The sequence below is a fragment of the Acromyrmex echinatior genome, chromosome 16, assembly GCF_024713525.1.
Source record: "Acromyrmex echinatior isolate Ae372 chromosome 16, ASM2471352v2, whole genome shotgun sequence".
NCBI classification, from domain to species: Eukaryota; Metazoa; Arthropoda; class Insecta; order Hymenoptera; family Formicidae; genus Acromyrmex; species Acromyrmex echinatior.
Window position 1 is genome coordinate 1,849,476 of NC_141867.1, and position 17,403 is coordinate 1,866,878.

General features: G+C 35.6%; 2 protein-coding genes and 1 long non-coding RNA gene across 4 annotated transcripts; 1 reads left to right on the forward strand and 2 right to left on the reverse strand.

The window, feature by feature from the left end:
• Positions 1-8: 8 nt before the first annotated feature.
• On the forward strand, positions 9-4,973 carry LOC147907032 (uncharacterized). The gene is made up of 2 exons (XR_015547705.1): positions 9-1,669; positions 2,293-4,973. It is a non-coding gene; the product is annotated as an uncharacterized LOC147907032 (long non-coding RNA).
• An 853-nt stretch (positions 4,974-5,826) lies between these two features.
• On the reverse strand, positions 5,827-14,372 carry bel (ATP-dependent RNA helicase bel). Its single transcript, XM_011050834.2, has 8 exons — positions 13,871-14,372; positions 13,184-13,265; positions 12,104-12,618; positions 11,550-12,022; positions 11,176-11,480; positions 10,793-11,092; positions 10,409-10,702; positions 5,827-10,035 (listed from the first exon to the last, which is right to left on the reverse strand). The coding sequence occupies exons 1-8, from the start codon at positions 13,913-13,915 to the stop codon at positions 9,935-9,937; spliced, it is 2,115 nt and encodes a 704-aa protein (XP_011049136.1). The 5' UTR covers positions 13,916-14,372; the 3' UTR covers positions 5,827-9,934.
• Positions 14,373-15,157: 785 nt separating this feature from the next.
• Positions 15,158-17,162, reverse strand: RpL8 (ribosomal protein L8). Of its 2 annotated transcripts, none has more exons than XM_011050833.2 (5): positions 17,063-17,162; positions 16,652-16,798; positions 16,259-16,400; positions 15,590-15,903; positions 15,158-15,389 (listed from the first exon to the last, which is right to left on the reverse strand). In XM_011050833.2, the coding sequence occupies exons 2-5, from the start codon at positions 16,787-16,789 to the stop codon at positions 15,210-15,212; spliced, it is 774 nt and encodes a 257-aa protein (XP_011049135.2). In that variant the 5' UTR covers positions 16,790-16,798; positions 17,063-17,162; the 3' UTR covers positions 15,158-15,209. The 2 variants fall into 2 exon arrangements, with proteins under 2 accessions (XP_011049135.2, XP_087270474.1); XM_087414348.1 differs by lacking the exon at positions 17,063-17,162 and adding an exon at positions 16,960-16,974.
• Between the last annotated feature and the right edge of the window lie 241 nt (positions 17,163-17,403).

Below are 17,403 nucleotides of genomic sequence, written 5' to 3' on the forward strand. Positions count from 1 at the left end.
ATCGTAAGAATCGGTAAAAATTGATACGTCTTGTTCAAAATATAAAATATAAAATATAAAATATAAAAAAATAACTCTTTAAAAAATATATCTTGAAACTAACGTGGTTCTAATATTAACACATATAAAAAATAAGAGCATAAAAACCACAGCACAAGTTATAGTTTGTGATATTTAATTATTATTACATTAATTAAAACATTAAACGTTTCGGCCACAATCTGGCCATCTTCAGTAATTCAATAATATTCTTAAAACGCAGAGTTACATCTAGTTGACATTAAATTCAACAGTCGAGAGTTGTAATTAAATAAACATGTTCTTTTATATGTGAAGATGCTTCATACAGTAATGTTACAACGTCAATTGTCATATCAAGAAAAGTGTAGAACAAGAATTTCCAGATTCTAAATAAAATTGTATATATTAAAATCTTCTAGTCGGAATATAAAGAAATAGAATCATTACCTGTTTTACAGCAAAAAAACCAAACGATGAATGATTGAACAAGAAATTATTACCAAGAATAACATTAATTCATCTTTTTATTTTCGTTATGTGGACGATATTGTATTAGCTATACACAAAGAAAAAGTTGAAGAAGTTCTAGAATTGTTTAACTCATATCATGAAAGGCTTAAATTTACTGTGGACTTTGGCGATGATAACGGCATACATTTCTTAGATGTTAAATTAATGAGACAGGAAGGAAATATCATCTTCGATATTTATAAAAACCTACCAATTCTGGGAGATATCTTAATTATTTTTCGAATCATCCGTTAGAACACAAAAGGGGAGTTATTATTGGGCAATTTGATAGAATTCTATTCTTATCCCATCCTAAATTTCATGAAAAAAACATCTCTGAATTAATTCACACGTTTCTAAGTAATGGTTATCCTTTAAAGTTTATATTTTCTACAATAAATAATAGAATTAAAACGTTGGAAAACAGAACTAATTTAGATCAAAATCGTAAAGAAATTAATAATGAATGTGACTCTAATGTTACTTCAAAAAAATTTTTCACGATACCATATTTGAGCAAAGTTTCGGAAAAATTTAAAAAACTTTCACATGTGTACGGTTTTAATATAGCTTATAAACCTATGAATAAATTGAACATTTATTAAGACAGGAAAGGATTCTTTGCCTAAGGATGACCAATGCGGAGTAGTTTATAAAATTAATTGCTTAAACTGTGAATCGTCTTATGTTGGCCAAACTAAAAGGAAATTAAAAACTCGGATTAAAGAACATAAGGCCGATATAAGAAAATCTTCTTCCGAAATTTTTGTGGTTTCACGTCACCGTATGAATGAGATGCATGAATTAGATTGGGATAATATAAGAATTTTAGATATAGAACAATCTTTAGCGAAAAGAAGAATTTCGGAAATGATACATATAAAAAGACAAACAAGTGGTATCAATAAGCAAAGTGACACGGAAGGTTTGCCTGAAGTTTATTTTCCTCTTCTAAAGAAGGATGTCTCTTTCCGTTAATAAACAATTCTAGAACTTTCTAAAAATTTTTGACTCAGATATATAAATAGTGGTAAAATATATGATAGGACAAATAACAACACATAATGTCACGATAAAATTCTAACTGTGTAAAAGAAATACTCGAGATTCATCGTTTGGTTTTTTTGCTGTAAAACAGGTAATGATTCCATTTCTTTATATTCCGACTAGAAGATTTTAATATATACAATTTTATTTAGAATCTGAAAATTCTTGTTCTACACTTTTCTTGATATGACAATTGACGTTGTAACATTACTATATAAAGCATCTTCACATATAAAAGAACATGTTTATTTAATTACAACTCTCGACTGTTGAATTTAATGTCAACTAGATGTAACTCTGCGTTTTAAGAATATTATTGAATTACTGAAGATGGCCAGATTGTGGCCGAAACGTTTAATGTTTTAATTAATGTAATAATAATTAAATATTACAAACTATAACTTGTGCTGTGGTTTTTTTATGCTCTTATTTTTTATGTGTTAATAACTCTTTAATTTTAGAATAAGACGTGAATGGCAGAATCATTCACGTCTTATTCTAAAATAAAAGAGTTATACTAGTTATACTAATTATGTTTAAAAAAATTATAGTAAAAACAGACTAAAAATTTGCATAAAGAAACATAAGTTCATAATTTTATAAGATATTATAAGAGAAAATTCACTAAATTAACTTGTTTGAATTTTCAATTTCGTTTATTAAAATTCAACAATTTTTATTTACATATGCGAAATTAAAATATTTTCGCTCAAGGACCCATTAAACTATCCCTCCTACGGATAGTCGGCACGCTTTTGTCCTGAGGATTTAATATAGAGACGAAACCACATCTACTTTCGACAATACAATTTTATTGATGTGTCAGAAAATGTATGTAGTTACGTAATTCCCAAACTGAAATGGATGTACTGGTGGTAGTGTACCGATGGTGATTTCGACGATAACTGGAAGAAGACCGGCTTGATCTCTCTCAGGTTTCTCTCTGACTCAATAAACAAGAATGGGTTAAAATGGATTGAAATTTTATCTATCCGAATGCATATTTTAAATAATGAAGAATGTTTTTGGATTCAATTAGATTCAGGTCGATTCAATTTGATTCAACTGGACTAAAAAACTGCATTTCTTATTCAGAATTTTGAATTGAAAAGTATTCACCAGACATACAAAAACGCTGATATTATTTTTAGACTGAAAAGTATAGGAAATGTGCTTCATCTTGTATAAATAAATGAAAATGCATTCAGATTGAAAAGAATTCATTTTAATGTTCGCAAATGCATATTTTTGAAAATCTGAATTTATTTCAATCTATTTCAATCCATTCTCACTGGTTCACTGGGTAATTCGTTGTTTCCAATTTTTCTCTCCACACTGAAAAAAATATCTGCTTGAAAATGTATGAATCAGAAGATTCTGATTATATTGTATTAATCAGAATCCCAATTATATCAATTAGAACATTATAGATTTTATTAGAAAATTCTGATTTGTTCATTTTGAATCAAAATTCTTCCAATTAACACATTTTTCTCTCAATGCATATGTCAAATAAAAATATTAATAATTCTATTCACATATAAATAAAATATTGCAGATATTACTTAATATGTTTATCAGTAATTAAGATATCAATTAGAATAGTAGAATTGCTTAGAGCAAAATTTCCTATTGTATAATTTTTGTTACCTGATCTAGATTGTAAACGTGTTTTAAAGTGTATCGATTAGTCAATTTGTAAAATTCTTTCTCAAACATTTTAAAGCATTTGTAGTGAAAATGCATTCTTTGACAACAGCCCAGTCCTTCTTTCCACATATTAGAGAACAATTGATAATATCAAATTAACAAAATTACATGAATATTATTTGATAAACTGATTAATATTATCAGAACTTGATAGATTATTTTAGATAAAACACGCATCTGGCATGCATTTTTTAAAAAGATGAACATTTAAAGATAAGCTGTCCAGATGATCACTACATGTTTCAGTATCATGAAAATTACTTTTAAAAAATTAAAAATTCTAATTAATTAAAGATTCTATGCAATACAAATTCTTATTAAGAAATAATCACTTGGATTCGTAATTACAAGCACGTTTTACAGCATCCGACGCAGAGGATGGTCACACAAGGAGATGATAAAGGATTTAATCACTTTCAGTATGTAGAAATTTTCGGAGCATTTAGATAAAAAAAAGCGACAAAAGAGAAAGGCTTAATCCTTTTATAATCTTTATTATATTTATTTTTGTAGAAGTCTCCTGTCACTCTCTCTTCCTTCTCTTCGCATAATACTATAAATAAACGAAAAATTCACCGAATGAAAGAACACCGAATTAATATGTGATCGTCCCGTATGAGGTATTTTTTTTTTGTAACAATATTGACACTCTACATCAATTCTTCACGAGCATATGTCTACGCACGCAAGAAGTACGTGTACGGAAGAGCGTCTAGAACGCTAAGAAATTGAGGAAAAGAGGAATCGAAGAAATGGAGAAAGAAAAAGAAAAGAGAAACGCGCACAGGGAGATTTATTGCTAATGAAGAATAAATATACGACGTATGCTGATGAACCCTTTCCTTCTTCCTCTTTGAACAATTTCTTCTCTTCCCCTTTCACTTTAGAAACACTCTCCTTTTTCTTCTTTTATCCAATTTATCCAATGCGCATATATATGTATATGCTTACATATGTATATACATATACATATGTACGGCCGTACAATGATTCATCGGAACATTCGCTTTGTTTTTTTTTTATCTTTATTCGCATATCCGGTTTCGCCTCTATATTAGCGCGTGTAAATGTGCAAATTATTAAATAAGAGACCGACAGAATGGTACGTTCACCGTTAAAGACACTCCTCCCGCTCGAACATGCGAGTGAAGTGAATAGCAGTATCATTACGGTTACAAGTTAAATAACGCGCGAGGAGCGTATGCATGTCGTCAACCCCTCTTGCCGGGTCGCAATCCTTTCGCCGCACGCAGGCGAATTTTTCTTTCATTTTTTTCTTCCGGTTACATGCGCACAACATACGTCCTCGTACCAAATCGAAAAATCGCTCGGAACAAGTTAGAAGACATTTCTTTTGCCATCCCACCTCGCTGGCGCTCCTCCGAGGAGAAACGGCCGCTGCTTTTGTTCCTCTCCCCCATGAAAGTTTATTGGTGCTTTCTAGCAATACATATGGTGTAACACAATGATCATTTCATCTTGTTTAACATTGGCAAACAACAAGGATGTAATCATTCACTGTGTGTTTCACTATATCATCTATGTCTCTTGCTGGAAAGCACCCTATAATGGGCACCCTATAATATTTTCTATAATAAGCCATTACCTAAACTTCAAGTCTTAAGACGTAAGAAATTGACCAAGTCAATTATTCTTCTCACATTTGACTAATGGGCTTTCTACAAGCTATTATCTAATTTTTAAGTCTTAAACCGTAAGAAATTGACTGATCATGGGCTTTCTACAATAAATCATTACCTAAGCTTTAAGTCTTAAGTTACAAGAAATGTGTGAACGAATCATAATCGATTATTCTTCTCACATTTGATTGTAATTGATTAATTTCTTATAAAACTTAAAATTTAGATAATAGCTTATTGTAGAAAAAGCCCAGCATAATTGATTATTCTTCTCATATTCAACCCGATTTCTTACAGTTTAAGATTTAAAACTTAGATTGTATGTAGCAGTACTTATTGTAGAAAGCTTCTAAGACTTAAAGCTTAAATAATGGAGATTATTATAGAATGTGTGTAACTCTCGGTCCCAAGGGGATCATAAAGATGGAGAACGGAATACGCGCCCGTTCCTCCTCTCGACAAACGTCGGTCGGAAGTCCTCCCGATCGACGTGCGCGCTTAATGTAAAATAATAAAAAATACAAGACTACTCGCACGTGAACAATTTCACCGCGACTCGCCGGCGACATTCTCTCATTCGTCCCCGGCGTCTGTAGTATATAATCGCGCGAGCGTTCGCGTTTTACATTTCATACGATGTGTAATGTGTTTCTCTTGCGGAATTCCTTTTTACCCCTTGGTAATGATTGCAGTCACAGTCAACGCCGCTTTTCCCCTCTCTTTCTTTTTGTTTTATCCCCCTCTTTAATGCCTATTCATCCGATGCCCTTTAGCCCCCTTTCTCGTTTTCACTTCACTTCACCCTTTTCTTTTCCTTGCCTTTCCTCGCACTATACTCTTTAAATTAATCTTTCGTCTGATCATATATTCCATTCTTTATATTTGTATCCGTAAAGTGTTTCTTTTTTTTTCCCTAAGGCTGCTCGTCCGATATACTTCAGAGGACCAAACATGAGACGAAAAGTACGTGTACAGTACAGAAGATACATTTACTGTTTACCTTCCGAAACGTAGAAAATAAATACTAAATCGATCAATAAATAATATAATCGGTATATCGTTTTCTATCTCTCCTAAGTATGCTAATACGCTATAAAAAAAATCATAGTACCGTACATTTAATTTACACATATGTGAGTTTATTACACGGTGGACATTTGACTATTTTGCAGGAACATTCGATGATAATCAGGTTCGATATTACGTCTCTGATTTACGAGAAATACAAAACAAAATTTATCTATTTTAATTCTTCAAGAATCCATAGTAAAACGGAAAAACTTTGGTCCAAATTCTTGATAATGTCCAATATATCAAGATCGAAAAACAAGACGTTTTAAAAACGACTTAAAAATGTTTTTAAGATGTTTTATATTTTGATTTTGAACATGCGTGCTAACTAGACATTTTTTAATAATTTGGGCCAAAGTTATTCCAACTGGGACAAAATTACCCCATTTTACAATATAAAGAAATTGATTAAATGCTATTAAAAAAATGAGATTTGTCTATATTTTATGAACAAAAGCGATTAGCGATTTGTAGATTCAAGGAAATCCGAAGAATCTATTTAACTCTAAAGAATTCTGTCATGAAATCACTGATTGTGAGTAAATAAGATGATACTTTCTTCGCCAATCGGTGATCGATTTCGATCGTGGACGCTATCACATTAAAGGGAAAACAAAACTAAGCAACAATGACAATTAGTATGGAAGCGGCATTCGTTATAATCACCGCAATTTGAAATACTCCTCTCTGCCCACCACGTAAGTTGCAAACAAAGTGTCGTTTCGAAATGCATAGGACTGATTAAAACGCGTAACACGCGATCGACGCGTCGCGAATATCTAACGCATCGTAATGCAGTTGAACTTTAACCCTTGGATGCGTGGTCTCCTAATGGGATAAATTTTAAATCGAGTACCGATGAAAGATAACACGGGATATCTCACAGAAATAATCTAGAAGAAAGAAAAGGTCTCAAAAGCCCTTATTTTTCATGCATCCAAGAGTTAATGATAAAATTGTATCATTAAATTTTATTAATTTTGCATAATTTACCTCTTTGTTCGTAAACAATTATCCCGTGTAATCGGAACTCTATTGATACCTTTTCCTTCGTCATTTTTTATAAAATAATACAAAATAAAATAGGAAAGAAGACGCAAGAAGTCTGCGTGTGTAACATCAGTCTCGGAACCGATGCAAGTCTCCTTACGAAATGATACACAAAGGGACGAGGAGTATCGCCGTCCACGAAAGAACTTTCTGTAACGTTCTTGGCAGGGCCTCCGAGAGCTGACATAATATAGCCTCGATGACGAATCGTATTAAAAATTTGAGAACACTCGCACCCAACGGTCGGAAGCCAACGATATTTTACCTCGTTAAACGCTACCCCACTCCTTGAATGCTCTAGATGAAATAATTATCAATCCCTCTTGTAAAAGAAAGAGGGATTCATTCACACCTTGGTCCACGGTCACACGGCATACGATTCACGCACGCGAATTGCACTATTAAATCTAGTAATATAACAGGTATAAGTATGACATGTCTAAAAATCCTGTCGGTTGTGACGCAAATCGAATTTGTACTTTTTCCCTCACGTAGTAGATTAGATAGACAAGAATCCGACGTTTAGCACAAAACGATATCGACATCCTACAAAGCCCTACCAACATCATCATCATCATCATCATTCAACCGGTAAATGACTTCGCGAGCTCGCGTCACTTATATATCATTAATGCGCGTTACTTTAAGCAGAAACAATGCCCTAGAAAGGTCCCCCGGGACCGCAAGAGCTTAGCGTTCAGCCCTCCCCGATCGGACAACAGCCACGTTGTCTTGTGTGTATTAACTGTTAACGACTTAATATTCTTGTTCTTAGCTCAAACAAACTGAGCTAGTTTTACCTTCCCGACATTCAATACCGATTAATTAATACATATTTATTGTATTTGTTATTCCGTTAATTGTTCATTTATCAATTCGCGTGGAAATTGAATGTCACAAGATCGTTCGATATCACAGTCGTTTCTCAATTATTTTAGTGTTATGTATTTATATATATAACGCGCGTATCATACTGATAAATACAGCTAGAAAATAATATGAGTGCGCCCCCCGTGTGTCTCCCTTAAGAGGCTTATGCTGCTTTCTATCTTTTCCCCCCCTCCCTTTTTTTCTTAATGAAGATAGAGCCCACTATATCAATGCAAAAGCATCGCTCCCTTTGCTCTTTGTTTTAATACCCCTCTGTAACTGCAACCGTATTTTTAACCCGTCTCAATATAATTTATCTTCCATATGAGCATTCACACATTCGCATTCGGTACTGCAGACTAAGATTTTTGTATAAAGCGCCAAACCAATTTCGCAGGGCAACGTCTCCGTTACATTTAGAAATGCTATTCGAGAAGCACGCTTCTATGTGGGATCAATGCAGTTCTGTCTGTAGAACCACTCAAGCTCAGGTACATAAAATATTTATATATATATACCTGCTCTTTTCACTAAAAACATATCTAGCCGCGTTTTATACAGTGAAACCTCTATATTCATTTATAAATATTTCTGAAAATTTCTTTGTCTAAGACCACAAACGTTCACAACGTGGAAGAGAGACAGTGCAAAGACTACGAACAATTTTATCGACAAACTAAAGAATTATTACTTTGAACAAAAGTTTTACATTATTGTGATAAAATGAAATTTTTTATATTGAAATTATATAATCATCGTATATATCAAGGTTTCACTGTAATGGCTAAAGTTATGCGAGAATAACTTATGAAAATAACTGCCGGCTGTAAATCGCATAAGCGCCGCTTGAAATTTTCTAAATTATCGATGTATATGTCAGGCTATAACAAAAATGTGAGATTTCTAAAGGTATCCTAAGACGTAGCCTGTGTTGCCATTTTATCTTTCTCAATAGCAAAACCGTCGATCCCCGAAAAATTCATGTTGCTTATTTAGATAAACATATTGCCGGCGCAATATCGTCTCTCTTTGGGGACGGCAAAACAACAAAGTACCATTCGTCGCTGAACTACAGCAAATTAAGGAAAAAATAATAAAGAATCATCATATATACATACACACATATATATATATATGTATATATATATATATACATATATATACATATATACATATTTATATATAATCTGTGGGAACGGTAATTTGGCGTATCCTAGGCCTGCGATAAACGTGCATATATAATTAAAGAATTATGCCATCCATTTGAACGAAACTGCACGACTTTTACTGGCCATTATGATAGCAAAGGCAATAAAATACTTGTGCATTAAAATGTTTTACAATAGTCAAATGTTTAAATGCTATAATTACCGAAGATACGCCTACCGCACTCCCTATGAAAGAAAAAAAAAGAATATGTAAATAATAAAGTTATGATGAGCCCCATAGTCTCGACAGGAGTTCTAAAAAATTTTACTAAGTTTCTTCAGCTACTATGTGTTATATCGTTATTCCCTTCAAACAGAGATTAACGATTTACTGATTTGATTCATTAATGATTATACTACTTGTGTTTCTCAGCACGCACGGCAACGAAATGGACCTCTAACTAATAAGTGTTGAACAAATCCTATTTACGATACTCGCACTTTTTATGGTGAGATCATTCATATTCGAAATATATTCTCCGGCGATCCACCGGCGCGAATACTAAATTGCACGCAGGATTTGTCAATTTATCGCTCACGAACAAATGTAATATAGTGGAATTTAAACATAAGTATTCTTTCTTTTTTGCTTCTCATCCAAAAACTTGGAGTGCACAGGCAGTCAGCGAAAACGTGAATACGTAAAACTGTCTGTACTCTGCGCATGTGTGTGTACATGTATACGCGCGCAAAATATTTATGTAGTGTTAGACATGATGTCGTGTCTTTCTTACATATAATTGAATTTGCGTGTAGAGTAATAATAATAATGATGATAGAAGTAGAAATAGAGATGGAAATAATTGTCTACTTGTCCCATGCTCCCCACCAATCAGGGCCGCTGTTGCCGTTATTAGTGGAATTATTGTACGATGAATTATTATAGTTACCTCCGTAACTTGAATAACCTGAAATGAGATAAATAAATAACATATATAACAAAATATTAAATGTAATATATAGATTATAATATATATAATGTAATATTGTATATATACATATATATAATATACATATATAATACATATTATATAATAAATTAATATTTTATAATTTGTATACGTATACATATTAAATAAATTTAATATTAAATGTAATATAATTATATATATATATATATATATATATATATATAAATGCATATTAAAAACTACTAATTATACTATCCTTAAATAAATGTTTAAATTAGTAGTCTATTAATATTAGCAATATATCTTATTAGTCGCAAATTTTATTTTATAAATTTATACAAATTTTATTTTTTAAAATTATTTTATTTACCTCCATAACCACCAGGTCTAGAGGGTCCATTACTACGACCAGACCCAGAACTGGGTTGTTGACGATAATCTCTTGCACCAAAGCCGCCACCACTGAAGCGTCCTTTCGTGCCACCGCCGCCGCCTCCACCACCGCCACCGCCGCCTGGTCGTCGAGATCCACCTCCGGAATATCTCGCTTCAGTATACATATCATCCAACCAGGGTGGAAGTTCCTGATTGGCTTCGATAAGTAATGATACCAAGTCGCGTACCAAATTATGATTCTTATGATTGAAAAATGATGTGGCCAGACCTGAATTAAATTAATAAAACAAGATGCAGTGTGATGTGTTTTGTTCTTTTTGAATTGCTAGTAATGCAACAACCCCAAAATGAAACAAACCTAAATTGCCCATACGACCGGTACGACCGATACGATGAACATATTCTTCAACGTCACCGGGCAAATCAAAATTAATGACATGCTTAACGTGGGGTATATCGAGACCACGTGCTGCCACTGCGGTAGCGACCAGAATCGGTGCTTTGCCCGCACGGAACCGACGCAATGCTTCCTCTCGCTCGCGTTGAGTCCTATCACCGTGAATGCTAGTAACCGGGTATCCCATTGAGGCCAAGTATTCTTCGAGCATGTCGGCACCTTTTTTAGTCTCCACGAACACTAGGGTGAGTGACTCAGCAGCTGCGCAATACAAGTATAACACATTAATAAAATTAATTAAAACCAACAATTTGATGTTAATTTAAGTTTCGGCTACAACTTACTAGGATCTGAAAAGTTGCTAGCTTGTAGTAAATCAAGTAGGTATGAACGTTTGTCATGTTCCTCCACCCATACTATCTTCTGTGTAATATTCTCGGAAGTCGATCCCACGCGACCAACTGCCAAGAAAATGTAGTTGCTGAGGAAATCTCTGGCTAACATTTGAATTTCTTTTGGGAAAGTAGCAGAGAACATGAGAGTCTGTCTCTCTCCAGTCGGTGGCATGTTATCCTCTTGAACGATACGTCTTATTTGCGGTTCAAAACCCATATCTAACATGCGATCTGCTTCATCGAGTACCAAGAATCTAGAAGTAAATAAATAAATAATAATCGTGCTATTCTTAAGTCGAAACCATTACGTGACGTGAACTTACCGGCAATTATGCAAGCCAATTTTACCACGTCCCAGCATGTCCACCAGACGCCCAGGCGTCGCCACAAGTAGATGACAACCGCGATCCAACTCGCGCATTTGATCTACTATGTTAGAACCACCGTATACGACTGCAGGACGCATACGCGATCGGTATGCAAACTTCCGTGCTTCGTCGTATATCTGTGTAGCAAGCTCTCTCGTGGGAGCCAACACTAAACCTAACGGATACTGCTTACGCCTGCCAGAAGAGTTTGCTTGCGGTGGTGGTGGTCGCGGCCCGCTTTCATAAATCTGATTCAGTATTGGCACTAAGAAGGCCGCTGTTTTACCGGACCCGGTTTGAGCGCAGGCCATCACGTCACGGCGTTCGATGATGATCGGTATCGCATACTTCTGTACCGGTGTAGGCTTATCGTATCCTGCCAAGGCGATGCTATTCTTTATTATCTCTGTCAGCTTAACCTCGTCAAACTGAAAAATTAAAAAACGAACAAATTAGAGAGGAAAGAGACACGAGTGCTCCATAAAGTCCCATGTATATATCGTACTCACAGATGTGATGTGTGGTGGTATATTCTCACCGGTAGCCTCAACTGGGATATCCTCATATTTGCTAAAATTGATCCCAGTATTGCCAGAGCCAAACAGCTCCAATTCCAATCGCTCATCCCTGGCAGTGGGGATCGTCCAGTCGACCTCACCTCTACCGCCTCTTCCGCCTCTGTCGTCGCCCCATCTTCCTGCGCCCATTCTGTCATTTCTGTTATCTGGCCAGCGATCATTTCTAATAGGCTCCTGCCAGCGATCATTGCCGCTAATTGGTCGATCGCGTTCGGAATTGGAGTATCTATAATCTCTTCCATTTTCCTGACTGCGCCTATTGCGCCCACCGAAGCTCCCGAAGTTCGCAAAATCAACGTCGCGAGGACTCCGCGAGTCTCGATAACCGCCCCTACCCCTATCTCGATCACGGTCTCTTTCTCGGTCGCGATCGCGATCTCCTCCTCTATCTCTATCTCCAAACGGTCTAGAGTTGGAAGAGTAATTTAAATCCGAGGGTGGATTACCTGTTGAAAAAAAAATTAAACATTTATACACTATTTATATGTATCCTGCTTTGTAAAACAATGACTGCTGTCAGCAAAAAGAGATTTACATAAGTATTCTAAGATTCTTTAATATAATTGCTTCTTGTTCCTAGTTTCTCACTGAATCTAAATATACATAAACCAGTCGTATTATGTGCTTTCTATTTAGTGATACAAATTGACACAAACATCATTTTATCTTTCTTGACATTCAGAGAACAATAAAGATAAAATGTCACTTTTGTTAACAACTTGTGTTAACAAATAGAAAACACCATAAAGAATCACACAATAGTCATAAAGCCACTTTATCTGCTGAACACAATTTATAAAGCTGAAGTTTACAAGTATTTCATAAAACTAAGATTAAAACAGTCTGCTGGCCAGAATATACTTGTCAGTTTCGACATGTTAATCTATTGCGTTATGAACTATTAAATACTCTGTCATAGAACTACAGACAACGAGGAACGATGAATTTTTTAAGTAAAGACTTCGTACTCCAGTTTAAAAATTAGCAACTTCAACAAACTCCTATACTCACTCGCAGTTTTATGACGAAGATGCGGTGGAACGTAACGACCCCCACTTGGTTGGCGGGAGCCCTGCAAGTCCAGACCAGCTAGCTGTGGGAGAACAGAAAGGCTCAGGTTAGATGTCTTGTATCGCAGATTGCAACCGCGTGGTATTTATTCGCGCGAATAAAAGTCGTTATCGTCCGATCCGACGATGAGTCATCTCGATCGAGTTCTGTGAAATTCTGACTTGTATGCAGGGGGGACCCTCCTCTGTCCCCGCTACCGCGAGCAATCCTTTCATGGGAACAAGCCGAAGGAAGCGCGAGGAGAAAGAGAGAACGAGCGCGTCGCAACTCGCGACACGAGGCATGCCGTTCCCGGAATCGCTTGCCGCCATTATACGTAGCGTACGTCACGAGCGGGTCGACGAGTGACGACGGCCCATGATGCTCTCACTCTCTCACTCTCTCTCTCTCTCTCTCTCTCTCTCCCTCTCTTCGATCGGATAAAGGAAATTCCCTTCGGAATTCGAAACGTTCTCTGGCGAAAACGGACGTTCACATCGGAAAAATCCGCGGGTCATGTTAAAATACAGGTGATCGTGCGAAAATGTGCAAAAATAAAAAAGGAGTGGGAGGGAAAGAAATCGGGGGACGCTTCCCCGAGAACAATGCCTTCTGCGGTCCTTTCTTTCATCCTTTTTTTTTTCTTACCTGCTGCTCTAGACCTGATCCATTCTGGTTGGCTGCATTACTCATATTACTCCGCCTCGGTGCGTAGTTTTCGCAGCTCTGTCGCTTGAAGCCCTTTTAGCTTTAGCTCGTCTCTTCTCTTCTCTCTCTCGCTTTCTCTCTCTCGCTCTTTCTCTCTCTCACACACACTCGAGTCGAAAAAATTTCCAACGCGTCCCAACGCGCTATCTCTGTCTCTCTCTTTCTCGTTTTCTCGCCCTCGGTCTCTTTATCGTCTCGCGTACTATATAACGCCTCACTAGGCGACGATAGATTCGATATCCTCGCGATTCGGCTCGATTCTTTATCAGTTTATCGAAAAAACGGCACGAATCGGTTAAGTCTCTCGTTCCACACGATACGAAGGAATTCCCAGAGGCAACTGGCGTGATTGCTAGGAAAGCGCGAGAGGCCCCTGGCCGCACTCGACGTTGACGCAACGAAAATGGCCGAGAAACCGAACTGCCAAAATGGTGACGGCACGATTTCCGCCGGATGTCAGGGGCGACAGAACACGGCGTGTTCGGGAAGAGAACCCCCTCTCAATGCTAAATATAAAAAAAGAAAAAACGTCACGCAAAAATTCGAAAATCTATATTAGGAATATTAATTATTATACGACGCAGATGTAAATTGATTGAAAGCACGGTTGGTAATTCAATATTTATGTTATCGAACATCAATTTGAAATTTGCAAATAGATAATTTGTTTTTAATGTTGAGCAGAGATTAAAATTTTTTTGATGCAGATAAAAATGCTACTAATATCAATATAAATCACGAGTCTGTATCAATAGATATATGTATATATTAATCTCTTCAAAATTAAATTATTTATGTCACTGTCAATGTTAATTCGATAAACTCAGTTTACTGTACTATATGTAATGTAAACATTGACTTTACTAAAATGAACACTTCGACTACGACATACACACATATATGTATTAAATTTCAAAGATTAAGCAGAACTAAAGATTCCTACTTCTTTCTCTCACTATGATAAAAATTCAGTTTGAGTATTAAATTATAACAAAAATAATTCTTATAACGATAATAAAAAAATTCGACAAAAAGATTTGTGACTCTTAAAGATACAAACAAGTTTTATCTTTCAGTTAAATTCTAAACAAGATTATGTCATCCAATAAAATGTAGATGTAGGAAAACACAGTTTTGTCTCTCCTTTCGTTTCAACTTCGATCTTTAGTTCAGCTGTCCAAAATACTTCGTTAGAAGTCGCAGAATTTGTTTGAGTATATAGCAAAGTTTGTAAGTTTGTATATTTTCCTTTATTATACAACATGTATCAGCGTTTAATCTAATCGTCCTTCTTCGTGTCGGTCTTGCCTCCTCTAATTCTACCGGTACGACGAGCAGCAATAAGACCAATCTTACGACCAGCGCTGGTGCCACGCTTGACGGTGGATGCTTTCCCAATGTGTTGATGATTACCACCACCGTGAGGATGCTCCACAGGATTCATAGCAACACCACGAACCTATAAAAATTAGAAGTGTCTCAAACACGGCAAAAAAAAAACATACCATTAACTCGACATAAAAGAGCTTTATCTTAACTCAGTTAAAAAAAAAAATTCCACATGAATTTCTTCAGGTTTCAAATGTCTTAATTACCATCATTGAAAAAATTTAATTCTGTGTCATTATATAGCAACAATATGAAACTCAAAGGATATACCTTAGGCCAGCAATTCCTCTTTGCCTTGTACTTGTGATAAGCTCTACCGGCTTTGAGTATAGGCTTATCTATACGTCCGCCACCAGCAACGATTCCAACCATTGCTCTATTGTTGGAAGGAATGACTTTTTTTGCTCCAGAAGGTAATTTAACTCTCGTTTTCTTAGTGTCAGGATTGTGTGTTATGACTGTGGCGTAATTGCCAGAAGCTCTAGCCAATCGGCCCCTGTCGCCAGTTTTCTCTTCCAAGTTACAGACAATCGTACCTTCTGGCATCATGCCGACTGGCATCACATTTCCAATCTGGAGATTGGCTGAAAAAATTGAAAGCATTATATATTTTTATTAATAAAAATTAATATGTAATAAATCAGATACTTATAAATGACAATAGTTACTTTAGGCCTGTTCAATTTGAATTCCAAAGCCAAAACGCAAAGCCATTGATGCAACAAAATTCAATGTAAGATTTCAGAGATTGTAAAGTATTGATACATATTTAAGTGACGCTTATCAACAGTTTACAGTTCCTAAAATCTTACATTGAATTTTTTTACTTTGATAGCTTTGCGTTTTGGCTCCGGAACTCAAATTGGACAGACCTGCTTTACATAAAGCATCAATTTTATCTCATTTAATATTATTCATTTAGAAATTATTGTTACACACCTTTCTTTCCACAATACAAAAATTGGCCAGTGTACATTCCCTCAGGTGCAATAAATAATTCTTTACGTGTTTTGAATTTGTAAGGATCACGGAAATGTACCACCGCTAATGGCGCTCCACGACCAGGGTCATGAATAATATCCTAAACAAAAAAAGAAATGTCTCTTAAATAATCTATTAAACTGATTAAAAATACCTTTGTAACACAAAAAATCTTCAGAAAGAGCCTCTAATTTAACGTCATCTGATCAATCAGACATAAGTATGTTGGATATCATCATGAATATAAGATCTAAACCAAAGTATTCAGACAAACTTGAATAAATCCAGCCGAACTTTACAATTGTGTCAAATGGAATAGTGTCCCGAATAGAATAGAAAGTGGTTGCAAACCTTCACGACACCCTTGATGAATCCATGCCTTTCGGAAAAGTCTAAAGATCGTAACTTTGGTGCTCCCTTTCTCCTCTTGGTATGGGATCGGAAGACAGATCCCGCACCTTTACGCTGCGCACGAATTACTCTACCCATGGCTCAAACCTGAAAAGAAACCATGTTAATTATCATGCATCTAGCCACGATAACACTTGTAACATCACGCTCGTCACGTTGTGGATTTCGTTGGCGCATCTTAACCTCGCGATGCCGCTCGAGATAAGAATGTTCTCATTTCGCGAAAATATCAAGTGTATTTTACGCACATAAAAATAGAGAATACGTAATCGAGAGTTCCTTTCACAGATGCAGCTCGAGCGCGGTAGATCGACGCGGATAATTCACGCCAACAAAATCCTATACAAGTACCGAAGGAGCCAACATCAAAGAGAGGAAAGATGGAAGTTGACGGAAGTTCACCGTAATACTAATTGGAGGTTATTACAGTACTTCGCTTGATCACGTAGTTAGCCCGCCAAAATGGCATTCGATTCAAACTTATTGTCCATAACATATCTGATTAATTATATTTTGCACACATTTTTGCATTTTGATGCTTTAATAAATAAGACGAACAAAGTAAATTATCAGACAGTTAATAGCAACTAACTATTTAAGTTATCTCTGGAAAGAAATTTTCTTACCAGGGAAGATTTGCTGTCAAATTTAATTGTACTTATTTAATTATTACTTTATACTCATTATATATT

Excerpts from the sequence above, each read along its gene's own strand:
- bel (XM_011050834.2), bottom strand. The coding sequence starts at position 13,915 with ATGAGTAATGCAGCCAACCAGAATGGATCAGGTCTAGAGCAGCAG. Across the intron at positions 12,023-12,103 it reads TACCACCACACATCACATCT|TTTGACGAGGTTAAGCTGAC; the intron begins GTGAGTACGATA and ends TTAATTTTTCAG. Across the intron at positions 11,481-11,549 it reads ATTGGCTTGCATAATTGCCG|ATTCTTGGTACTCGATGAAG; the intron begins GTAAGTTCACGT and ends ATTTACTTCTAG.
- RpL8 (XM_011050833.2), bottom strand. The coding sequence starts at position 16,789 with ATGGGTAGAGTAATTCGTGCGCAGCGTAAAGGTGCGGGATCTGTCTTC. Across the intron at positions 16,401-16,651 it reads TCATCAAGGGTGTCGTGAAG|GATATTATTCATGACCCTGG; the intron begins GTTTGCAACCAC and ends TTTTTTGTTTAG. Across the intron at positions 15,904-16,258 it reads TTTGTATTGTGGAAAGAAAG|CCAATCTCCAGATTGGAAAT; the intron begins GTGTGTAACAAT and ends CAATTTTTTCAG.